The following is a 22,588-nucleotide window of genomic DNA, read 5'->3' as shown; positions in this document are numbered from 1 at the left end:
AAGTAAACTTACTCCATAAACTTTTAGATGTGATACACGGCTCTTTCAGTCACTATTTAAAAAAAAAATTAAATGGGGCTAGATCTTTGAATCCAAAAGACTACTTACTATTCAAATAAGAAGGCAATTTCCTGACTGACAGTGAAGGAAAAACGAGTGAGGATACAAAACCTCAATAGTAATCATTAAATCAAGACAAGATTTTTGTTTAAACAGACAAGACTATACTTAAGATTGCTGGTTCAGGCTAAATTAATGGTCCCGTTTAGCCTCTGAGCTGAAGCCAAGTTTTCTGCTAAGAAAGCATCATCTATATAAGCTCCACACATTGTACTTATGGTTTCTGAGACTGTACTGTCCAAGAACAAAATTCACAAATACCGTTCCATTAGCCTAAAACTCCAAAGTCAGAATTAACCCAGGTTACACATATTTACATTTGAAGAAAAGACAGGTGTATTTATTGGTGACATAGTAGTTGCAGGTAATTAAGCATGTCTTTTCCAGTTAACTAACCAGATAAAGTAGTTTTGGGTCTATGCCAGAAGGGCATTTTTTAAAGTATACCATCAACTTCTGGCTTTACAATACTGTTACAAGATGACAGTATGGTAACAAACCTGGGACAACCATCTTAAAATAAAATAAAATAGGGAAGAGGAAAGTGTACCTTGTTTGGTAGAAAGAAGAGTTAGAAGAATATTCTGAGGGGGATTAGGAGAACTGAAAGGATTTTGGTAGTTTGGAAGAGAAGATTCAGGCTGTGGTTTATATCACAGAGTAGCGTTTTGCAACAGGAAAGAGGATGGGCACAGGGTGCATGACAGATCAGAATGCTGAATGTGAACTGAAAGAAGCCATATCACTAGCAGTGAGGGAGGTGTAGTGAGGTGCCTATTCCTATGTTCCGTCTTGCCCCAGCCTTCCAGTTTCCCCCCTCCTCTCTATTGAGCAACCCACCCTCTCACTACCTTAATTCTAACCACATGCTCCCAGCTGAACTTGTGCTGGGTTCAGACAACCATGTTTCTCACTCAAGACACTGGAGATGGATAGAGATTCCTCCCCAAAACCCTACCTCCAAAACACGTTACTAGTATGTCTTATGAATGTGCAGTAAGGACTATGACACTCAAATGGTTCAGAAGTACTTGGATTTCAGTTATCCATTTTGGGTTTCACTTGGAGGTTGTTCACTCAAATGCAATAAAACTCAGAGTTTTACTACAGATGGAATTTATATGCAAGTTTAATATTCAGTATATTTTTTGACACCATACTTATTTGTTTTAATGTATAAATAGTGAAATGCAGAAATGTCTTGTGTAGTCTGTCACGAGTTATTCATGCCTTGTTAGACATTGATAATTTTTTTTAACAGAATATTCAATTGACTTGACTGGTTTCTCTCTTCAGTATTTAGGTAATTTTATTTTAATTCTACCAGTTATGTTCTCTTTTCCTTCCTATCATTTTTTAGCTGTACTTGAGGAGTTGAAGATCATTAGTGAGTCAGATGGGATCCAGGTAATTCGTTCCTTCTTCCCATGGAACCACAGTTATATAACTTCACAAGGGTTATACTGTACATTGAGTAATGGTTTGGTTATTTCTTTGTAGTAGTAGCTACTCCTGTTGAAGTGAATTGATGAACTGTATGTTCACTGACAATATTTTGTTAAAGTTTTAAGTAGTTATTTGTTTGGAGTTTTTGTTAAAGTGCTATGCCTCCTTACCCAAATCTTTTATATTAGTCAATGATTGTAAAATGCTGTAAAGAAGAAATATATTCAGAATCTTAGCTATTAATAAATTTAAAAATATGTGAACTGACATTTTCTAGCTTCTAGGATGGTATTAAAACAATGATGGTTTTATAAAAAAGCAAGTAGTCTAGGTAATTTTCAATCTGCAAATTATTCTTTATATTCATCATCATTTTCTTTGGATGTCTCAATATATTAAACATAAAATATCTCCTATTACAATCAACAAGACTTCATTGAAACAAGGTAAGCTGTACCAAATTAACAGAAATACATATTCAAGGACATAAAGTAATTTAACTTTGTAAGCCATTGTTTCTTTCTCATATAGCAAATTGCATTGTTAACCCACTAGTGAAAACATCTGCTCCAGGGTTTGAATCATTCACCAACTAGAATGGCACTGGCTGCACATATCAAGAAGAAAATAAGGTTAGTCTGTAGGCTAGGGGCAATTTTCCTCTTTCTGAGCAAGGGAAATTTTTGCAAGCCATTTGCAAAGAGATACTGGTGTCAAGTCCTAAGGCAGTTTACTCTTCCTCCTTTTGGAAAGCATTTTTTAACAACTGCCAGCAAGGAAAAACAATGATTTAAGGGGAAAAAAATTGGATTATAAATAAATTGCTTCTCAACTCCAAGCTGTTTAAAGGGGCTTCTTCATCCTATCCTGAATATGAAAAAATATATTTATGTCCTAACCAGACAAAAATAAAAATATTTCTCCCACAGGACAGAAAGGAATCTTGTCTTGAATTCTGCATGTATAGGCAAGACAGCATTGTTCTCTGTAGCATTCCAGTGCTGAATTCTATGGCAAACTGGACATTTTGCAGTAGAGTCAAGTAAATTTAAAAAAAACCCAAGTACTTTATATTCAATACAACAAATAAATACAAGCTATTGAATAGGATAAAGAAGAACAAATAAGCAGAGCAAGGAGAAAAGAAATAAAACCTTAAGTGCTCACCAAATTTCACCTCTCATCATAACTAGGTCATAAATTCTTTAGAGAAGGCATCTGTGACATGAAGCACCTAGCACACCCTTATACTTTATAAGTTATAAAATTAAGTTACATATTCCTTGTTTTGTTTTTAAATTAAAGTGCTATGGTACACCTCCATGTTTTCAATTTGCATCAGCTTTTTTTCAAAATATATACGCATTGTAGTAGTTGCTGATGAAAAGCTGGAGGTCTTGGCAGCTGCGAAGGTGACATTTAAGGATTTTAACACCCAGGAGGGAAATTGTCTGAAACAGGAACCAACCAAGAGGTGATTGTGCTTTTGGCAATTGACAAGAAATGCATCTCACCCCTACCCTCCTTCTAGTGCAAGGTCAGAGATGATATTTGTGTTCGTACTTGATCACGCAGCTCCCTAGGCCAGCAACCTTTGACAAGAACTTACTGCCTCCGCTGCAACCAACAGTCATCGATAAGCATATTAGCTAGATGTTTTTGCTAAAATGAACACCAGTGAAGTAGCTAAAATGGTTGATTACACTGAACAGTGCAAGCATCTCAGAGCTTTTGGATTCAGGCTGTCCACAGCCTCAGGCAGACAACACAGCAGCAGTTTACATTTGGATCACATTTAGAAATGTAAATGGCTAGAAATGTAATTAAGGGCAAAAAATTATTTTAGAGGAAGTTTAGGTTATAGATTCTGAGACAAATTCCAGGACTGCAGTATGATGGACCTGTGTACAGATCAATCTCACAGAATACTAAAATCCAGTCCTGGTAATTAAAAAGGTTAGCCTTTAACCATATTAATTTAATATAGCCTTAGCCACGGTTTCTGTTGTCATGGTAAAGTTTTTCAATTTTTGGAAAGGATGAAAACTGCTCTCTTGTCAGAAAGTAATTCAGAATGGAAAAAAATCAAAGTTTTTAAAATCTCATAAATAAATGGCATCAGGAACTTCTGTGTTTTGACTGATCTAATATAGTCATGATTCTATCCTTGAACACTACTAGTTGGGAATCGTTTTGTTTACTGAAGCACACTATCACTGACACCAAAACATGCAGGGGCGGCTCCAGGCCCCAGCACGCCAAGCGCATGCTTGGGGCAGCATGCCGCGGGGGGCACTCTGCCAGTCGCCGGGAGGGCAGCAGGCAGGGCTCCGGTGGACCTCCCGCAGGCGTGCCTGCGGAGGGTCCGCTGGTCCCGTGGCTTCGGTGGAGCTGCGGGACCAGCGGACCCTCCGCAGGCACGCCTGCGGGAGGTCCACCGAAGCCGCGGGACCGCCGTGCTTGGGGTGGCGTAATGTCTAGAGCCGCCCCTGAAAACACGTAACGTACTGTTCAGTCAAAAGGTAGGTTTTCAATACCATCTCAGTACATCTCTTCTTCTCTCTTCCCCTCTGTCCACAATTCTCTAGTAGACATTTTATTGTTCTCCCTACTCCTTTCAATCTCATTCACTCAGCTCATCTAAAACCTTCCAACTCACTGCCCTTGCTTGCAGGCCCTTCCTTTCCAGTTATTTAAACCTCCTTCCCCTGACATTTTTGCAACCCTGGCCTGGTCTACACTATGCGTTTAAACCGGTTTTAGGAGCGTTAAACCGATTCAACGCTGCACCCGTCCACACTAAGAGGCCCTTTATATCGATATAAAGGGCTCTTTAAACCAGTTTCTGTACTCCTCCCCAACGAGAGGAGTAGCGCTAATATCGGTATTGCCATATCGGATTAGGGTTAGTGTGGCCGCAAATCGACGGTATTGGCCTCCGGGCGGTATCCCACAGTGCACCACTGACCGCTCTGGACAGCAATCTGAACTCGGATGCACTGGCCAGGTAGACAGGAAAAGCCCCGCGAACTTTTGAATATCATTTCCTGTTTGCCCAGCGTGGAGCTCCGATCAGCACGGCTGGAGATGCAGTCCGAAAACAAAATCCAAAAAGAGCTCCAGCATGGACCGTACGGATGTGATCGCTGTATGGGCAGGCAAATCTGTTCTATCAGAGCTCCGTTACAGAAGACGAAAGTCCCAAGTATTTTCAGACGCCATAGCAGAGACTCAGCACGTTGCTGCGTGACAAGCGTAACGGAAAGCCAAAGAATCAAATGGATGCTCATGGAGGGAGGGAGGGAGGGGGGACTGAGGACGCAAGCTATCCCACAGTTCCTGCAGTCTCTGAAAAGCATTTGCATTCTTGGCTGAGCTCCCAATACCTGTAGGGTCAAACACATTGTCCACGGTGGTTCAGGGCATAGCTCGTCAATGTACCCCCACCTCCCACCCCCAGAAGGAAAAGGGAAAAAAATCATCTTGACTCTTTTAAATGTCACCCTATGTGTACTGAATGCTGCTGGTAGACACGATGCTGCGGCACTGTACTGTAGCATCCTCGCCCCCCTCCTTGGTGGCTGATGGTACAATATGGCTGATATCTGTCGTCATCATCAGCCTTGTGGCAGATGGTGTAGTGCAATAGGACTGCTATCCGTCCTCGTCATCAGCCCATGAGTGCTCCTGACTGGCCTCCCGGTCATTCCCAGTAGATGGTACAGAACGGCTGGTAACTGTCTTCATCATAGCAACAGGGAGCTGAGCTCCATCAGCCCTTGCCCTTCATGTGTAAAGAAAAGATTCTGTACTGCCTGGACTATCATAGCAGCAGGATGCTGGGCTCCTCTCCCCCACACTGCTTAATGTCCTGTCTGGACTATCATAGCAGCTGGAGGCTGCCTTCCTCTCATTTCATTTCACTAACAAGTCACTGTTTCTTATTCCTGCATTCTTTATTACTTCAGCACACAAATGGGGGGACACTGCAACGGTAGCCCAGGAAGGCTGGGGGAGGAGGGAAGCAACAGGTGGGGTTGTTGCAGGAGCACCCCCTGTGAATGGCATGCAGCTCATCATTCCTGCATGATCTGACATGGAGCGGCTGTGCTCTCTAGTTCTCTGATACACTGGATTTCTAGTACACTTGCCCCATATTCTAGGCAGGACTAATTCTATTTTTAGATACCATAAAGGAGGGATTGACTCGGGGAGTCATTCCCATTTTTGTCTTTTGCGCCCCCGGCTGATCTCAGCCAGGTGCACCTATGACAGCAGCAGAAGGTATAGTGCAATAGGACTGGTAACCGTCATCTCATTGCCAATTTACAATGGCATGGTAGACGGTACAGAATGGCTGCTAACCATCTCTGCTGTCATGCAAAAGCAAATGAATGCTGCTGTGTAGCGCTGCTGAATCGCCTCTGTCCGCGGCACCTAGTACACATACGGTGACAGTGACAAAAGGCAAAACAGGCTCCATGGCTGCCACGCTATGGCGTCTGCCAGGGCAATCCAGGGAAAAAGGGCACGAAATGATTGTCTGCCGTTGCTTTCCCAGAGGAAGGAATGACTGACGACATTTACCCAGAACCACCCGCGACAATGATTTTTGCCCCATCAGGCACTGGGATCTCAACCCAGAATTCCAAGGGGCGGGGGAGACTGCGGGAACTATGGGATAGCTACGGAATAGCTACCCACAGTGCAACACTCCAGAAATCGACGCTAGCCTCGGACCGTGGACGCACACCACCGAATTAATGTGCTTAGTGTGGCCGCGTGCACTCGATTTTATACAATCTGTTTTACTAAACCGGTTTATGTAAATTCGGAATAATCCCGTAGTGTAGACATACCCAACAGATTTCTCAGCTTCTCCAGTGCCGTTAGGCAAGAGCCACTCCTGGGTGACAGGTGTCACTTCAAAAAGAAAGCTGCTGATGCTTAAGACCAGTGGTACTTGGGGTTAGTTTGTTGGAATTTTTTAAGCACCACTGCACAGTGGCACTACAAAGATGGGGCTGTTAGGAAGCCAAGTTGAGGAGGAAGTGAATAAGACAAGAGAAGGAGACAAGGGAAAAAGAAGAGGTTAAGTTATTCTAGCAGAGAAAACAAAAAAATTATCAGCTATTGACAGTTAGGAAAAAGCTATTTTCTACTTTTTAACTACCTTAATTTTGAATCTGGAAATATTTCTCTTGGCATAAAAAGTATGTGGTTTGTTCCGTACTTTCTCTTGCCCCGAAGACCTCACTCACACCTTTCTGCTGTGTGGCTCACTCTTGCTATTGTTCCCCAGTTTGAGAGAGAGACAGACAAACACCCCTACCCACACTTCCTGGCTCATGCTACTCATTCTCCAGAATCCTTTCACACTCTGCCTACATCCCGTTTGGCTCAAGAGGTATCCCAGTGCTACATCTTTCCTAGCCCTAGAGAAACATCTCAGTGCTTGCTCCTTATGAGATTTTCAGTACTGACTGAGATTCAGTATCCAGCAGATACTGATAACCACATTAGATATTCAAGAAATTCAGAAAGCCTGGAATTATCACATCCCTTTTCTGAATATTGTACATCTGCACACACTTGAAAAATACTAGTACTGTGTATGTATTTCCGGTCAAGATTAACACACACAAACTTGGACACTGTCTATATTATACTCAATTTAAGGCACCAATCCTCCAAGGACTTACTTGCATGCTTAACTTTGATGGGGTCCCACTGAAATCAAGGGTATTACTCACAAAGAAAGTTAGGCACCTGCTTAAGTCTTTGTAGTAAGTCTTTGTAGGAATGGTTCCTAAGGGTATGTCTTCACTAGCAACATGGCTGTGTAGTCTCCCAGCACCGTAAAAAAAAAAAAACCACCCCCACGAGGGGAGTGGCTCCCAGTGCTGGTGCACTGTCTACACTGCCACTTTGCAGCACTCAGTGGGGTGTTTTTTCACACCCCTGAGAGAGAAAGTTTCAGCACTGTAAAGTAGCAGTGTAGACAAGGCCTAAGTAGAAGGCACAAAACAGCAGGTGAATACAAAAAAACAGGAAGAACAAGGTAACAATGAGATGACAATGATCAGCATGATAACAATGCCCCATCTCAGTCAATCACGTTTTTCTTGCATGATTTCTCTGAGGTCATAAACCTAGTAGTTCTCCAGTCAATCATTGGGTGTTCCAGGAAAGAATGAGTAGACAAGATATACAATTTCTCAAATAAAAGAAAAAATTCTTTAAAAATGAGTATTAGGCCTCCCTTAAAAGGCATAACACCTAAAGAGCACATTTTGCTCTTCCTTTGCAGGTCATCCTCAAGATGAGCTGAAAATGTCTACCTTTGTAAGCATTTTCATACCACATAATTTGTTTGGAATTGCTGGAAACTATGTCAGGTTTCCTTCATGCCATGGTTTGGGAGTGAAATATCAAAATGAAATTTCAGTGCATTACTTTCTGATGCCAATTTCTCTGCATTTCTAGCTCTGGAAAACCAATCTGATAAACATCTGGTGCTTTGTTTTATTATAGAATTTAACAGTGACCTTGCTGACATTGGATTTCATTCTGTATTCTCCTGCGTTTAGCTGCATGAGATTCAGAAATCAAAGAGCTAGTTAAAGGTGTCTAAACATGCTAAATACAGTTTACCATTCTAACTGTAGGCAGCATTCCTCCTGCTGAACATTATGTGTCAAGGTGGTCCCCTAGCATCAAAGCAACTATTAGCACACTAATATCTTTTGCCCTGACCCAGCATGTGTGCTCTCAGGAGACCAGTAAAAACTAATTTATTTTTCTAACTGGCTTCAGAAGATTGAGTGTTAGGAAATGTGTGTCACCTTGCCTTAAAAATGTGCACTTTTTCCCCTTCGCTAAGGAGCACTGCTTCAAGGACTGAAAGATGTCCTGCTGAGAATCACAGCATATCAGGAAAGAACTGAGTAAGCACCGATAATTCCCACTTGTCGAGAGGCATTGCCATATACATTTAATTGAGTACTCCAAATTGATAAAACTATTAAAGGAACACAAGATATTTAAAATTCATAATAAAATACATGATAAAATTATGTAATATGTCAAGTTCAAGACAAAGATATATTTGAGACAAAGGTTTAGAAGTTTGCCTGGAATAGTTTTTACCAATTCACTTAAGAGTTCATTGAATTATTTACAAGTATCTATACAATTTATTAGAAGACATTATTAATTTGAAGAAGAGGACTTGAACTTTGCTAATTACAGTTTGTAGGACATTAAATATCGCAATTTTTTTTGTGATGTGGATGCAACAGTGTAACTTTGCGATACTGCAATGCTATGGAGTGGCAATGACCAAGCCTAATGTCATCACATAACAACTTTGTTTCAAGAGGAAGTGTTAAAAGTAGCCATTTTGGGGGGTTACAAGGTTCTGGAAATTACAACAGATATCATATTGCCAGTTTTACTGTGAAAGGTAACTATATAAAGATAGTTGTTTGCAGTGTTGTTGTAGCAATATTGGTCCCAGGATATGAAAAGACAAGATGTGTGAGGTAATCTTTTATTGCACCAACTTCTGTTGCTAAAAGAGACAAGCTTTTGAGCTCCACAGACCTGAAGAAGAGTTCTGTGGAGCTCAAAAGCCTGTCTCTTTGACCAACAGATGTTGGTCCAATAAAAGATATTACCCCCCATCCACCTTGTCTCTCTCATATAAAAATGACTTTCTTAATCAATAGATCTTCTCCGTGGGTATATTCAGAATCATATGTGCTTACTTTAGTGACATATATTATATATATTGCTGTAAGTCCTGCAGAATCCATACTATTGTTAAAACAGAGTAAGCTGGACTCTATTCTTTCTTGTGCATAAATACAAATGTTTACTAAGTTTCATTCAATTACATCTAGGCAACCCAAATGGCAATATGGTTGCACGGGTCTCAATGAGAGTATAATTAGAAGACAATGAGATATATACACGCAACCTGATGGCCTAAATAATATGCAGAACTTCTTTTACTGGTGATTACATACAAGAAAGAAAGAGCTCTGAGCTCTCTCAATCAAAACTGAGTTTGCAAGGTTGCAATTAAGAGATTCTTTTGAATTGTAAAATGAGCACACTTAATATTAAAACAAAAGCATGGAAAGTCATGCCATTTTCACTAACAAAGAAAGCTCTCTGAGGACCAGACTGTGTCTGTGTTTCAGTATGCAGTGTAGTTGTAGCCATGTTGGTCCCAGGATATTAGAGAGATAAGGCAGGTGAGGTTTTATCTTTTATTGGACCAACTTCTCTTGAGAGGGACAAGCTTTCAAGCACTTTGGAAATGGTAAAAGATTTCTGTTTAAAGAGATACCATTCCCTATTCTCTGTCATGTTTGTCACTGTCTACCCACATTTACTCTAAAAGAGAATGATTATACTGTAATACAAACAATACAACACATACAGCAATTTCCATTTTCAAATAACTGTACACAAAATCAAATTAATTAATTCTCACATCTCCCCAATGGAGTAAGTGTCCTCATTTTACAGGTAGGGAAACTGAAGATTAAACGTTAACTACTTCCCAAACCACACAAAGGAAGTCAGTGACAGCTGGGGATGTCTTAGCTCCCAGTAACAGACTCTGACCATGACACTAACACTACAAAAACATATTCATAAAATTAAACACAGACTGTTGCCAAATACTCCAACAGTGATACTCCTGATAACACCACCACAGTGCGGATATTTGAGAACAGAAAGTATTTTGATTAGGTTTGGTTTTACCATTAAGATGTTGTTTTCCAAATAGAATAACACATTCCATAATAGCAATATGTTTCAGGGTGTTGCTATTTAATAGCATTGCTTCTGTGGGTATGTCTACACAGCAAAAACCATGCACAGACTAGCCAACCAGGGCTAATTTGAATTCAGCTAGCGCACGTAACAACAGCAATGAATACAGCACAGCACAGATTTCAGCGTGGATAAGAGAAACCTAGCACATACCCTGGGTATGTCCTCTGCTCACTAACCGACTCTGAAGCCTGTACTGTGCTGTCTTTACTGCTATTGTTAGAAACAGTAGCTGGATTCAAGCTAGATCAGGTAGGATAGCCTATGCACAGCTTTTGCTGTATGGACATACCCTATACATTAACTCTTCACTTAATGTCCTCCCACTTAACGTTGTTTCAAAGTTACATCGCTGCTCAATTAGGGAATATGCTTGTTTAAAGTTGTGCAATGCTCCCTTATAATGTCGTTTGGCTGCCTGCTCTGTCCACTGCTTATAAGATTCTGTGGAAGAACAGCGACTTTACAAGCGATCATCGCACAAGTTCCTCTGCTCCGCCTCCTGGGGGAAGGAGCAGGGATGCAGCTGCTCCGGAGAAGAGGTGGGCCTGGAGTGGAGCGGGGACAGGAAGGGTACAGGAAGAGGCGGGTCTGGAGCATCCCCCGGCAAAGTCAGAGCCTATTCTTCTCCGGAGAAGCTGCCGCTGCTGCTGCAAAGGTGCTTCCTAGCGTCCCTGCCTGCAGCGGGCTGTGCTTGTGTGGGGCAAGCTGGGGCACTTCCAAACCACAGTACTTCACAGTATATAATGCCTTTTGTCTGCCCTCAAAAAAATTCCTTGGAACCTAACACCCCACATTTACATTAAATCTTATGGAAAAATTGGATTTGTTTAACATCGTTTCACTTAAAGTTGCATTTTTCAGGAACATAACTACAACATTAAGTGAGGAGTTACTGTATTGGGTAAACACATGCAGAATTTAGTCTTGCAGTCCACTTTAGACAGAAACCTGACTAGTACTTAAATATCATATCTTTTTTGTTAAATATTTCTAACAGCTCTTTCTGCAAAGTTTACAGTGATTTGCTGTTAACTAAACAAGGTTAAAGAAATGTGTTCAGATTGTTCAACATGCTCTACTTTAATTAGGAATATTCAATTTCTAATAATCAAGGAGTTTTAATATAACTTCCACAAGATGATGGAATGCAAATCTCTTCTGTGTGGATATTTTAATTTAAATCAGAATATAAAAGCTAGTTTATGTTGGACTAAACTGCAAATTATGTATACCATATTCTCAGTTAATAACCAGACTTGGGGAAATAGCATAGTAGCCTGGAAGGCGCACAGAAAAAAAAAGTAAGCTGCATAATTTTTCTGTTTTTATCTATTAAATGCTTGGAGGTTGGAACTGTATTAAGATGTCACCAAGAAATGTCTGCAGTCAAAACAATCATTTTAAAATGGAGTCCATTAAGTTGATGCTATATACTACTGTGGCATACTAAGATCATTAATAACAAAAACACATTTTCATGCTAAGAAGGGTACTTAAAATTATTCACTAATTAAACTAGGAAGCAAATACATATTTATTTTAAAAAGTTACTGAACTGTTCTAATTTGCATGCCCATAAGCCTTTTATGCATAGACCTAAGCACAACCACCTAGGTTTATCTGTTTGGATGGAATTTTTCCAAAGAGTTAGATTCCCCTACATAGTCTTGGTAAAAGCTACATTCGTACCAACACACATCCCCTCTCATGTACAGTGGGTCTAGCCACCATTCCTGCATTCTGGGCAGAACCATGACTATTTGTTCTCCTGGATGAGGAGTAGACTGCACTCAACCAATATTACAGAGGCTGGAAGCAAAGTCGGGCAAGTGGTGTCACGTACGTGCACGCAGTCATATGGCCAAGGAGCCCCAGACAAATAAGCACAGTCATCACCAGTCTCGTGCATTGGCCATTCTCTACTGCCTGAGGCAACAGGAACCTGTCCTCTGGCAGGAAAATATTTACCAAACTGGAGTCAAGTTGAGCTCCTATGAACTCCATTGTCTGTGGGTGCAAGAGACAACATCTCATAGTTCATCAGGAGACTTAAGTAGGAGAACAGGGAAAGAACATGATCCAGGGCCGTTTCAGTCTGTTCATGAGACCTGCCTCTGATCAGGCAGACAGATTCCCTGGTTGCTATTCCCTGTGCCATCAGCACCATGTGCTTTTCCCTGTGACAGGCACTTGGGGAAAACTCTGAGTGCCATGGAGAGTCCAAAAGGTAGAACCCTGTAGTGATGGCATTTGGCCCCTACTGTGAACCTTAGGTACTTTCTGTGGGCTAGATGACAGCTGAACTTATGACAGCATATGAATTTGTTGTCCAGTGGCACCTTAAAGACTAACAGATTTATTTGGAGTTTTTTACCCATGAAAGCTTATGCTAAATCTGTTAGTCTTTAAGGTGCCACCAGACTCCTTGTTGTTTTTGTGGATACAGACTAACATGGTTACCCCTCTGATATATGAATTTGTTGATCTCCTCAAGTCTAGGATAGGATGAAGACCCCCTTTTTCCTTTGGAATAAGAAATATCAAGAGTAGAAATCTCTTTCCCCTGTATTCCTGAAGAAATTCCTCTATGGCTCCCAGACAAAATAATGAGGTTCCTTCTCTTTGTAAGAAGGGCAGGGAAGGGAGATGAAATTGGAAAGGGCAGTCATAGGTGATGATCTCCAGCACCCATCATGTCTGATGTCAAAACAGTCCATGCCTAGTGGAGGCTTCCCACTCTCGTGCTTCACGGATTGGTTCTGGTACAGCTCTTCACCATCTCATCAAATATGCTGAAAAGTCAACATGGAATAGTGCAGGGCTAACATCAAAGAAGGTGGAACTCTGTCTGTGGTGATGGTGCACTCTGTCAATGCTGGTGTGGCAGTTAAGGGCAATACTCCTTTCAACGGAGTGAGGGAGAACAGATCCTCATTACCCTTTCCTCTAAGTCTATCCTATTTGTCTATCTTAAACTTGTGACTTATCCAGTTTTCTTCAGTTTACTCTCTCAGATATTAGTGGTTCTCCTGGACAAGAGGTACATCTTCAAACATTCCCGTCTTCTAAATTCTTCTCCTCTGTGATCTGTAACATTTGGGTAATTCTTAACATGGAACAATCATCCTCTGACATCACCCATGTATGCAAGTGTGTGTAACTACTTCTCCTATGTATTTTATTAGCTCAAAACCACTCCTGCTGAAGTCTTCATCCATGTCAGTTTCTTGAACCATATTTGATACTGCCTCCAGCTTGACAACTGAAATTCCCTTGTACATAGCTTCAACAAGTCTCAGCTTTCCATACAGGGTGTAATCAAGAAGGCAAAAGCACAATTGGAGTTGCAGCTAGCAAGGGATGTGAAAGGTAACAAGAAGGGTTTCTACAAGTGTGTTAGCAACAAGAAGAATATCAGGGAAAGTGTGGGAACCTTACTGAATGGGGGAGGCAGCCTAGTGACAGATGATATAGAAAAAGCTTAAGTACTCCATGCTTTTTTTGCCTCGGTCTTCACAGACAAGGTCAGCTCCCACACCACTGCACTGGGCAGCACAGTATGGGGAGGAGGTGAGCAGCCCTCAGTGGTGACAGAACAGGTTAAGAACTATTTAGAAAAGCTGGACATGCACAAGTCCCTGGGCCCGGATCTAATGCATCCGAGGGTGCTGAGGGAGTTAGTTGAAGTGATTGCAGAGCCATTGGCCATTATCTTTTAAAACTCCTGGCGATGGGAGGAGGTCCCGGATGATTGGAAAAAGGCAAACATAGTGCCCATCTTTAAAAAAGGAAAGAAGGTGAATCCAGGGAACTACAGATTGGTCAGCCTCACCTTGGTCCCTGGAAAAATCATAGAGCAGGTCCTCAAGGAATCCATTTTGAAGCACTTGGAGAACAGGAAGGTGATTAGGAACAGTCAACATGGATTCACCAAGGGCAAGTCATGCCTGACCAACCTGATTGCCTTCTATGATGAGATAACTGGCTCTCTGGATATAGTGAAAGCGGTGGACATGATATACCTTGACTTTAGCAAAGCTTTTGATACTGTCTCCCACAGTATTCTTGCCAGCAAGTTAAAAAAGTATGGATTGGATGAATGGACTATAACGTGCATAGAAAGTTGGCTAGGTCATCGGGCTCAACAGGTAGTGATCAACGGCTCGATATCTAGTTGGCAGCCGGTATCAAGCAGAGTGCCTCAGGGGTCAGTCCTGGAGCTGGTTTTGTTCAACATCTACATTAATGATCTGGATGATGGGATGGATTGCACTCTCAACAAGTTTGCGGATTACACTAAACTGGGGGAAGAGGTAGAGGGTAGGGATAGGGTTCAGAGTGACCTAGGCAAATTGGAGGATTGGGCCAAAACAAATCTGATGAAGTTCAACAAAGACAAGTGCAGAGTCCTGCACTTAGAACGGAAGAATCCCAGGCACTGCTATCAGCTGGAGACCGACTTGCTAAGCGGCAGTTCTGCAGAAAAAGACCTGGGGATTACAGTGGATGAGAAGCTGGATATGAGTCAACAGTGTGCCCTTCTTGCCAAGAAGGCTAACGGCATATTGGGCTGCATTAGTAGGAGCACTGCCAGAAGATCGAGGGAAGTGATTATTCCCCTCTATTCGGCACTGGTGAGGCCACATCTGGAGTACTGAGTTCAGTTTTGGGCCTCCCACTACAGAAAGGACATGGACAAACTGGAGAGTCCAGCAGAGGGCAACGAAAATGATTAGAGGGCTGGGGCACATGACTTACAATGAGAGGCTGAGGGAACTGGGCTTATTTAATCTGCAGAAGAGAAGAGTGAGGGGGGATTTAATAGCAGCCTTCAACTACCTGAAGGGGGGTTCCAAAGAGGATGGAGCTAGGCTGTTCTCGGTGGTGGCAGATGACAGAATAAGCAAGTTGCAGTGGGGGAGGTTTTCCTGCCTTTTTAACTCCCCAAAATGTCATCTTAACTTTGAGTGAACTAGTCCAAATGAAGAAAATATTCTCTCTGTATCTGCTATCTAAACTGAAAATAAAAGTAATTAATGCAAAGGCTTTTCTGCACAACAGAAACTGAAAGTACTTACATTTGGAAAAAAGTAAATACCAGTATTCACTTCATGGTCTGAAAATAATATATATAGTAATGCAGTACATGACATCGTGATAGATTTATCAAGCTTGAGCTGATCTCAAAAGTTAAGATGTTTTTCTTTTGATTCTCTATATAATTAAAAAAGCAGCATCCTTTAACTATTAACATGTGAGAGGGCTCATTGTTGCAGCTTTTTTTAAATTACTTTAATAGTTTACAGTAAATTTAGGCCTAACATAGGCTGTCATAACTTCAATTTTAAACAGGTTTATTTTAAAAAAGAAAAATGTACTATATTTAATTTTTTTTTTTAAACCATCAACTTTTATCCTCCCTGTGTTAAAACTATTTGCCCTTTATTGATGGTTGGGCTCAGTTCTACAAACTAACTCCTGACGTTTTCATGATTGTTATGCTTTGTTTGGTAAAGAGCACGGTCAGGTGGTGAGAGAGCACAATTGGGAGTCAGATTCAATTCCTGGGTCAAGCCACCTACCATTACTTTGTCTCAGTTTATCTGTAAAAAGTACAGAATGTGTCTGTGTGTCACAGGAATTTTGTGATGTTCAGTGTTTGTGAAGTGCTCTGGAGGTCCTAGGATGTAAGTAGCTATACAACGCAAGTGCACAGTCTGAAGAATTATTTGAAGTCCAGAAAATGTCGCCTATTTGTAAAGGATGTCTTATTAAGCAGCAGTTTTTTGTTTGTTTTTTAAATAGAAACTGCATTTGTAAGCATCTGTGGGAGCATCAAATGCACAGAAATTGCTACAAGAGACTTTTAAAAAATAATTTAACTACATACAATAAAATAAGTAATACAACTTACCAACATCCATGGCAGTTTCCATGAAGCTTTTCTGTCTTGAAGCAAATTCAGCTAGCAGCTTTTGTTGCCTCTCTCTGGCCTTTTGTCGTCTACATGAAAGAGATATTAGAAATTTATTGGAGAAACTGGTATAACAGCGAGAGAAGAGTTAAACATTTATTGTCTTGGGTTGATAGCATAGCGGTTAGCACTCCGCACAATTTCATCTGAGACACAAGACTTACCACAGTCCCCTCTTTGCATTAATTTGTTAGACAGACAAATGAGGAATCATACCCTGGAAGTGATCCCTGATGATAAATAAGGAGTAGTTTTTGTTGGTTGCACTGGAAGGGATGAAAGCCAGCCAACAAAACCAAAGGATGATGATCTAATCAGGACTTACCAGTGTAGAAGAAATAAGGACATTACTCTTGAATGTTATTTTTGTACCACAGGGAAGAGCAACCACCAGAAAATGGAAGCAGGCCGGAGGAAAATGGTAGCATCAGTATAAACACACCACAATATCTTCTAGCGTCCATACTTTTCTGCTACCCTTGCAAATAGTGATTAAAATTTATTAGTCCAGGCCAAAAAACAGCAACAAAACTGCCTGATTTGTATGCCATTGCCTGTGGTCAGGGATAAAAGAGGATAAAGGACCTGGAGTAGGAGGAGGGCACAAACACCAAATTCTTGTTTTAGCTATCCATTTATAAATATGTACAAAATGTATTATAAGATATATAAAAGGATGCTAAGGTTGCAACATCAAGCATTCAAAAGTTAAGAAACACTAACATTAATCCGGCTCAAGCAATCTAGAGAAGATTTTTCCAAAGATGCTGAACATCCACAGCTCCAACTGACTTCAGTTGCAGTTGTGAGTGCTCAGCTCTTCTGAAAATCATGCTCATGGTGTCTCAAATTGGGCCCCCATAAAAGGAGTACCACACAATTAGTGGTCACCTAGGGAATTTTGATTTCAGTGTTTTGCCCAGGATCACAAAGGAAGTTCATAGAAGAGCCAGAGGTAGAACCAAATTGTCCTGGGTATTATTCAACTGCTTTAACCATAAGATCATCAATGCTCTTCTTGAGTTGCTACCTACTAACTGGTTCCAAGTTCAAATGAAATGAAAGAAATATGGTAACTCCATACATTCAGTTTCATGTGACTATATCATCATCACAAAATTAGTACACCTCTACCTTGATATAACTCTGTCTCAGGAGCCAAAAAATCTTACCGCGTTATAGGTGAAACGGTGTTATATTAAACTTTCTTTGATCCATCAGAGTGTTCAGCCTTCCCCCCCCCCACCCCGAGCACTGCTTTACCGCGTTATATCCGAATTCATGTTATATCGGGTTGCGTTATATCAAGGTAGAGGTGTATAAACTATTCAGCATAAAACAGCCTGGGAAAATATCCAAACTCTGCTCATAAAGAGCCCCAACACAACACTAGAATCAAGTCTGAATTACTTTTTTCAACCAAAGATGATAGCAAGGATTAAAATCATTGGTAAGGTATTGAAAGGCCTCATACAGCAGCCGCTTACACTGATGGGGAAAAAAGTGGCCTTTAAATTCCAGTGCTGCCTGCTCATTATCTTTCACAGGCCTGGTTTCTCCTCATCACACTCTTCCCACCCAAAACCACAAATTAATTAGAACCAATAAAGAAATAACTCTGAAATGAGCTTCTATAGCTGGGATATTCACTGTTTTGTCATTCCAGTTTATTTTTTAAAATTAAGTTTGCTTTGAAAATGTTTTGGAAAAGGACTTTACACAGTTATGGTCATATTAACAAAGAAAACTCACTAATTTATTTTAAGATGCATTTTAAAATATTACAATAAGTATAATGGTACCTATTAATTGTTTGAGTATTTGGAGGAGTCAGTCACTAGGCTCTCTGTAGGCTGCCCCCCATCCTCCCGTCCCTTCCCATTTACTGAGAAAAATGACATACACACACATTGTATGGAAATATAAAATTTTATGTTTTAAAGGAAACAAAACCCTTAAAATTAAATCACAGTGAATTGTATGGTGTATCAATAGGATGGTAATGAAATTATTTACACTGATTAAGTAAAATATAGTTTTAAGAAAGGGCAAGAGTAATTAGTAATTGTTTTTCTTGGGCAAGTATTATTTAACTTCATAAATTTTCTTAGGCATTTTTAGAATTCAAGTATCCTCGCATGTGCACGTGATTATTTGTCACATTGAAAAGTCACCACTTTTTAAAAAAAATTTCCCTTACAACAATTTTAAGATTGATTATTTTAGAGGATGCATCAGTAATGTGAGACAACCTCCTATTAGAATTATTGTAGTAATTTTTCCCTGGAATATTTTCCTCAACTTATGCTTTGCTTTTACTAAAACAGTCTGACTGTAAATAGAGAACCTTAATAAGGAGACATAAACAAACTCTGACAGATTCAGTACAGCTCAGTAATTTTCCGTGATGGCCCAAGGGCCTAAGATACTGAGGCTGAAAAATATTGAGCAGTTCAGTCTCTCTAACTCTATGTCTTGGTTTCTATGGTGACAATCGATCATGTGGGAGATGCCAAGTTTGTCTTTGTAGGTTAAGGTAACTAGAAATGGGTCATCACTGAGTGCTTAAACACTGCCTGCTCAATCTTCATTATTAAAAAACTAGGCTTGAAATACAAATGTAAATTGAAGCTTAGATTCATGCTGCTCACACAGTCATCAGATTAGATCCATTTTAATTCTAAACTGTCACAAGGTACTGCCTGTTAGAATATTTGTTTCAAGTCTTTGCAAACGTCATCGCTGATTCAAGGAGGTGGAAAAATAGTCACTTGAATGAAAAAGAACTGGAAATTATCATTTTTTTTATCACGTGATCCTTTGAGCTTTATTCAACATAAAAGTATTCAGAACATGTCTGCTCAAATGTCACATCCTTTACAGAGAAAAAGCATGAATTACCCTTTATTACATGAAAAATACAGTTCTGTTTCACTTATTCTCTCTTCCCCTCTGTGTAAACTGAAGAACCCCCAGTTGCACAACTGAGGCATAAGTATTTCAAAGTGCAGCACTGTGTTTTTAAAGAGACGATCAGCACATTTTTAAAAAAGCACGTTTCACATTCAAAAGTTTCTTCTTTAGTTCATTGAATGATTGAAAAAAAGTTTTAATTTTTATTTTGTAGTGTTTAGTTTATATTTAGTTTTGGTTTTATATTTAGTCGAGGTATTTAGATAATATGGTTCGTAACATGAATTTATTTTGGGTTTATTTTATTTAAAGAAAAATACACTTCCAGTATTAAGGTTTTGTATGAGTCTAAAGCCTACAGTAATTTTAAGCACCCACAGACACTTCAGTGAGAGAATTGATCATACAGCACATCATTTACCCTTAATTACTCAAGGTCGCACCAGTCTTTTCTAAAAAGGCCAGCTTTCTTCTTTGCCACTCCAGCCAGTATAGCTTTTCTTGAAGTGCCTAAAAGCTGTACGTCTTAGAATCCTACCATTCTTAAAGTCTATATTATATTCCTGTCCAACTAGAATAGAATTAATTTTGTTGTTGATTTTTAAAAAAAAACAACTTTCCCAAACCATTTTAAAACAAATTGAAATTACAAGTACACTATACACACACACACACTTTATGTTCTTGGAAATATATAGTTTTTATAAAAGACTGAAAAAATGGATCAGGCTGATCTATTCTATTCCTGGATTTCTTTCAGCTGTTCATACCAATAGTATCTTGACAAGTAAACCACTTGAAGATGGAACAGCTCAGAAAAAAGCTGATCTTTTCAAAAAAGAAAAGTGTTTCCTTGAGCAACAAAGGGCAAACTGACCTACTAGATGATCCAATCTTTCACTGACGTCTCTCTGGTTCTCCAAAAGTTACTAGAAATGTAACTGTATGAAAGTTACTGGAAATGCATTTTTCTTCAAATAAAATAAACCAAAAATAAATTCAGATGTGACATTCTGTGTGTACCCAACCACACACAAAAATATTACTTAATGTTATTAAGGTTGCACAGTAGATCATCAAAAGTTCCTCATACAACCTTAATTCTGCCCTATCTGCATATGCACTAAGATACTTTTCAATTACATGATCACATACTATTTTTTGCCACTTAATATTCTTTTAACATAACTTTTTGCATGTTCTATCCAAGTACTTTAAAAACAGAGGGGGGAGGGGGGGAACACGCTGTGTGTGACTGTGCCCTATCCAGAAGCGCAATTCTGTATGGCACAATGAGTGACATGCTGGAAAGCACTGAATGTTGAGCAATTTTAGTAGCAAGTCGCTAGCATACTCTTCTGGGCATAACACAAACTGCACACAGCAATTTTTGAAACCTTCTCTCTGACAAATCTGAACAGATTTTGATGGGAACATCAACAGGCACTTCCCTGACCCTAGGATTATCTTCTTGCCAACTTTCAAAATCATACCGAAAACAATGGAGGCACTAGAGTTCCACAACAAAACAAAACAAAAAAAGTAGGAAAAATGCATTAGACAATCTTTATATAGAACTTACATCTCTCCTGCTACAATATACACACAGATATACACAGAGACAACAAACGTGACTGTGCACATTATCAGACATACAATGTCATTACATGACAACTAATCCATCTCCCCTGATCTTATTCCAACCTTGCAAGCCCATGGTCAGCTTCAAACTGCCTTATTTAAAAAAAAAAAATCTATCTGCCATGGAAACAGTTTCAACCTTGTCTTTACTAATGTAGAGAATTTATCTCCCTTTCCATCCTCCCAAAAGTACAGCTGGCTCAAAGCCTAGGAAAGGAGAGAAAGTCTTCAGATAGTAACAGCTGTTCTAGACATTAAAATATGTGTGCTTTAAAGTTCTTTATTTTGTAGCCCTGAATGTCTAGAATCTACGTTTTTGATCATGGACCAAAAATGGTTGAGAACCACTGATGCAGACAAAAGTCATGATCCCCAATCCAAAGACCTCACATATAACATGACAAGAGATGACCAGGAACAATGGGAAGGGTTAAGGAAAGGGAAGACAAGTGTTACAAAAACAAGAACATATGCTAACTATCATTAGTTATACACACAGCAGGAAACTTTTCCCCAAGAATTTCCTCATGTAAAGGCCCAATCCTGCAAGGTGCTGATGACACACAACACACACACAAATCAGGCAGCTTGCAGGACTGGCTGTTGAAGACTAGAGTTATAATTTAAGATTTTTAATTTGTTGGTAAATTATTTGTTGGTTTAGCAATTACTGCTGAAGAGATGGATCAATTTATCAGACGGACAGGGGTACATACCATCCCCCCTCCATTGTGCCCCATATTATTTTTAATATATTACCTTTCCTCTTTGTCCAAGGTTTTCTTCTCTGCAGGACTAATCTTTTTCGGTGGTACAGGAGGAGTCACTTTTCTGCATATCTCTTCAATGATCCGTTTATTCAATCTGCTTTGTACTGCAGCTTTCAATAAAATTCTTTCTACTGCTGTCATCCCATCACCATGAGAATATTTAGGAATTTCTGGTTGGATTAAAACCTCCATATCATCAAACCATGGAGGATAGTAAGAATTTTGTTTTCCTGAGAGTTTATGATGAAGTTTGATTAGCAGGGACAATATGCTTTCTTTGATTTCCAGAATGGCTGTGGTTAGCTGTGGTGTTGCACCAGGTGCTGACCATTTCATTGATGTCTTGGGACGAACTACCTGACTTGCTTCACTACTATTGCGATTGATAATTTCCTGAAATTTCTTTCTACGTTCTGCAACCAAGCTGAACACTTGAGCTGTCCCTGAGTTCTTAAAAAAAGAAAGAGCTATTTGTAGTGGATTAATAAAAGGGAGTACAAGAATCAACAATAATCGTTTTGCAAAACTACAGGCAACATCTTTTCAGCTTCCAACAGCTAGCTAATGAAAAAACAATGAAGCCATTCCTATGCCTTTAATTTCCTCTTCCCAAGCAATTATTAGTTATTTTGCCATAATTTAAAAATATTTCTATATTCAAAATACTCCTGCATGTCCAACATGCTTTTATACATATTGATTATACTCATAAATATAAAAAGCCAGGTATGAAAATTTAAAGTGTGTATATATATATATTTTAGCTGAACAGCAAATAATCAATTTCATATTTAACATTAAGATACTGAACTCAGTGGGAGCTGTTGAGTGATTAAAACTATAGAGAATCAAGTTACTTTTTAAGTGCCTA

General features: G+C 39.7%; 1 protein-coding gene across 1 annotated transcript in view; it reads right to left on the bottom strand.

Annotated features, from left to right (window-relative positions):
* The window catches only part of UBR3 (ubiquitin protein ligase E3 component n-recognin 3), a 206,026-nt gene that overhangs the window by 81,498 nt on the left and 101,940 nt on the right, over positions 1-22,588 (bottom strand). The window contains exons 23-24 of the mRNA XM_045031947.1: positions 21,707-22,167; positions 16,334-16,422 (exon numbers count right to left, since the gene is read on the bottom strand). Coding sequence (XP_044887882.1) covers positions 16,334-16,422; positions 21,707-22,167 — 550 coding nt within the window. The remainder of the gene's footprint in view (positions 1-16,333; positions 16,423-21,706; positions 22,168-22,588) is intronic.

This window comes from Mauremys mutica, chromosome 10 (assembly GCF_020497125.1).
Source record: "Mauremys mutica isolate MM-2020 ecotype Southern chromosome 10, ASM2049712v1, whole genome shotgun sequence".
Lineage (NCBI taxonomy): Eukaryota > Metazoa > Chordata > Testudines > Geoemydidae > Mauremys > Mauremys mutica.
Note: the sequence above shows the minus strand (reverse complement) of the source record. Positions and strands in the feature narration are given on the sequence as shown.